Source organism: Cyprinodon variegatus, unplaced genomic scaffold (genome assembly GCF_000732505.1).
Source record: "Cyprinodon variegatus isolate N-32 unplaced genomic scaffold, C_variegatus-1.0 Scaffold534, whole genome shotgun sequence".
Taxonomy (NCBI): Eukaryota; Metazoa; Chordata; class Actinopteri; order Cyprinodontiformes; family Cyprinodontidae; genus Cyprinodon; species Cyprinodon variegatus.
Genome location: NW_015150987.1, coordinates 309,262 through 311,075, shown reverse-complemented (window position 1 = coordinate 311,075; position 1,814 = coordinate 309,262). Strand labels below are relative to the sequence as shown.

The 1,814-nt window shown below is 43.7% G+C and overlaps 1 protein-coding gene across 1 annotated transcript in view; it reads left to right on the top strand.

Moving 5' to 3' along the window:
• LOC107095253 (pleckstrin homology domain-containing family O member 1-like) overlaps window positions 1-1,814 on the top strand; it is an 18,185-nt gene that overhangs the window by 12,069 nt on the left and 4,302 nt on the right. The window contains exon 4 of the mRNA XM_015391264.1: window positions 1,163-1,267. Within this exon, the coding sequence (XP_015246750.1) occupies window positions 1,163-1,267 (105 nt within the window). The remainder of the gene's footprint in view (window positions 1-1,162; window positions 1,268-1,814) is intronic.

Sequence of the window (1,814 nt, the reverse complement as noted above, 5' to 3'; positions counted from 1 at the left end):
TATCTTGTGACTTATCTTAAGTTTTTAACCTGTCGAGTTTTTTTAGATTTTTAACATTACAATTTATATTTTTCCAAGCACACAACAGTTTAAAGCAAAGTTTAGTTTGAAAAGAATGTGCAGGAAGGATTGAAAAGCATGTTAACACGGTAATGTAGGCTGGAGTTCATTATCTGACGTTTGCAGATACACACCAGGAACCTGGAAAGTTACTGAATTAAAAAAATTTCATTGATATTTATACAAAAATGAATATTAGGAACTGTATTTATCAAACATTATACTGGGCAAGTAAAAACTGTTTCTGGGCAAATGAAATGTGAAATAAAAATCCTTAACGTCAACCCCTGAAAGGGATATTTAAACAGAACCGAAGATGTTAGCTACTTTAATGTGCTTCTAAAATAAGCCATGATGACGATGATGTAAACACTTAAACTAAATCTACTAAGAGCGAACAGACAGGTGAAAATAATAATAAAACCAGCAGTAAGTTTGAAAGGCCAGCCTAAAGGTCGTCTTCCCTGAATCTAACAAACTTCTAATGTTTTAAAGTCGCAGCAGATCTCACAGAAACAGGGAGACTATTCCAGGACCTCGGACCTGAGATCAGTCTCTCCTGGTCACAGCCCGAGGTCACGGACATCAGGAGATCTTGGAGTTCTACCCTGGATTTGTGGCTGGAGCCGATGGTAAATAATTCGTAAGGAAAAGTGCAACCGACAGTGGGGATACAGCCTCAGGGTGGCTGATTCAGCAACCTGGGGGTCCAGTAGTTCAGTCTACAGGCAACGAAACCATGGAAACCACCTCAAGGTTATAAGGAAGAGAATCTTTGACTTTACTAATTAGCCTCAGATAATAAAAGCTAGACTGAACTACAGCTCAGGCTTGTCCTGTCCATTTGGGGTGGGCTGCCTTAAAGACCAGTCAAGGTCAAAGGTCAAAGTCTTACAGTGGCTTAGAAAGGCAGAGATCAAGTCAATCCAGTCTAAATAGTTCCTTTAAAAAGAGAACCTTGAGACAACATTAGAATATTCCAGAAAAGGTTCCGCAGCGGATCAGAAACCAAAGGTTAAACTAAGGGTTCCGCAGCTGTAAGCCGACCTGACGAAGCTCCGCCCCCTCCCACAGACTTAGCTGCTTCTGTTGTGCGTTTCAGGTTCCCAATCTGGTGTTCTTGGCCCTGAGTCCAGAGGAGAAGGAGTCCTGGATCAACATCCTGAACGCAGCCATCACCAGAGCCAAGAACCGGATCCTGGATGAGGTACACGCCCCGGTTTAACCCACACGTTAGAATCGGACCTTCAACCAGGGGTACAAAAAGACCCGTCTCTGTGCTGGTTTCACGGTTTGGGTCTCAGTGGTATTTTCAGGTTTCTCTGCTCCAATCAGAACCGTTTTTACAGCTTCAGAGACATTCAGGAAAATCGGTTCAATATCAGACTTAAAAATGTTCTTTTGGGTTTAAACCGATCTCAGGACTTTCCGACTGTCAGTGGACAAACTTTTCCTTTAATCAGCTCTGTTTGGATCTACAGAACCTCCTTTTTCATTCTCAGGTTTTGCAGAAACCTTTTGCTCAGATGCTTGTTGGGTTCTGAGGTCGTTTTGATCTGTTTTCATCAGCGCCTGACTTCCTGTCGTCTTCATGCCTGTTCTGTCTCTGCCAGAAAGCTGGTCTGGGTCACTAAGACCAACAGGCCCGCGCTCTGACCCACGATCCAGTTCTTCTGTGGCCCAGACGGCGTATCAGAACCCATCTGGTTTCCCAAAGAGCCCGTCAGTCCCTGTTGGACCCTGTGGATCTGAGC